General features: G+C 41.4%; 1 protein-coding gene across 1 annotated transcript in view; it reads right to left on the bottom strand.

The window, feature by feature from the left end:
* FAM175A (family with sequence similarity 175, member A) overlaps positions 1–1,622 on the bottom strand; it is an 18,391-nt gene extending 16,769 nt beyond the window's left edge. The window contains exon 1 of the mRNA XM_014544461.1: positions 1,527–1,622. Within this exon, the coding sequence (XP_014399947.1) occupies positions 1,527–1,529 (3 nt within the window). The 5' untranslated portion in view covers positions 1,530–1,622. The remainder of the gene's footprint in view (positions 1–1,526) is intronic.
* Positions 1,623–1,659: the final 37 nt, after the last annotated feature.

Raw genomic sequence — 1,659 nt, 5'->3', positions numbered from 1 at the left:
CCTTTCAGTCCGCAGGCCGACGCTCTATCCACCGAGCCAAACCGGTTTTGGCAGATGTTTCTATCTCTTTCTCTCTCTCCCTTCCTCTCTGAAATCAGTAAAAACATATATTTTTAAAAAAGAAGTAAAAAATATAAGGTGAGCTGAGAACCCTTATTCTTTAAGAACTATATGCATTCCTGCTAAAACAGTGGTGATTTCCTTTGAGTTTTGGAGAATTCAGTTATTTTTCTTGGCACTTTTAAAGACCCATGTACTTGACCAACAATGGAGATTTTGTCGTCTTTATAATTTAAAATACCATTTTCTCCCCATTCCATTAAAGAAGAGCACAAAAAGAATCTTTCACGATGTGAGGGTTTACTGGACAAAAAGGGAACCAAATTCAGAACTCTACACTCTAGTACTCTAGACCAGTGATGGCGAACCTATGACACCCGTGTCAGAGGTGACACGCGAACTCATTTTTTTGGTTGATTTTCCTTTGTTAAATGGCATTTAAATATATAAAATAAATATCAAAAATATAAGTCTTTGTTTTACTATGGTTGCAAATATCAAAAAATTTCTATATGTGACACGGCACCAGAGTTAAGTTAGGGTTTTTCAAAATGCTGACACGCCGAGCTCAAAAGGTTCACCATCACTGGACTAGAGAAATCCTGGGAAAGGAAGCGGGACAACACAAGTATGATCATCTAGAAAGCCAGCCTTCAGCCCAGGGGCTTGGTGGCTGCGTGCACACCCCTGCACCAGGGGGTCACAGGTTTGATTCTCCGTCAGGGCACAGGCCCGGGTTTCAGGCTCCTTCCCCGGCAGGGAGCGTGCAGGGGGCAGCCAATGGATGTTCTCTCTCTCTCCCTCTCCCTCCCCCTCTCTCTAAATATCAATATAAACATATTTTTAAAAAGGAAAAAGAAAATCACCCTTTAAAGACTAAAGGAAAAAGATCTAAGAAACAAGGCCTGACATTATGACACTTCCCAAGGGCTAATATGCTACAGAGGACTTAAGGACCCATTCTGTTTACATTTACACTGACATTCCAAAATAATTTCCGCAGCTACATACATTTAAAAGAGTCCTATTTGCCTTTTCTAGGTGTTAATCAAGGTTATTTAAGAAATGACTAGAGTTTGTTCAATATTTTCTAAACTACTAGCAAGTTATTAAGCACTTACTCTAGGGCACTACTTCCTGGGCTCAAAGTTTTACAGTATTTAATTTCATAAAAATACGTTTTAAAAAATAGACACTGTATTTTTAAAACTACTTCATTACTTCAGAGGGTTTTAACTTAGGCAATTAGTATGAAATAAACATTTCAGTATCTAATATTTGAGCATAACTATTTAAATCATAACTGAAAGCATCAGAAAAGGAACTAGCTGAGGCCTTACAACTTAATAAATTTAATACTGATGCAAACGTCAGAGATCCGATACCCAATTAGGCTTTTTCACCCACTTAGATTCCCCCCAAAATGGCCCCTGGGTGCAGCGCCTCTTTATCCCGTAACCGGCTACCATTTCAGCGAACTCGGCTGTGGTGAGAACGGCGGTCGGTAACGGAGGACAGGGAGCCGCCCAGCCCCCGCCCGGGGCGGCGGAACGCGGTGTGCTTTCTACTCACAGCCGGACCGAGAAGGGGGGCGGGGGA

This window comes from Myotis brandtii, unplaced genomic scaffold (assembly GCF_000412655.1).
Source record: "Myotis brandtii unplaced genomic scaffold, ASM41265v1 scaffold111, whole genome shotgun sequence".
Lineage (NCBI taxonomy): Eukaryota > Metazoa > Chordata > Mammalia > Chiroptera > Vespertilionidae > Myotis > Myotis brandtii.
This window is presented reverse-complemented; position numbering and strand designations above follow the sequence as displayed.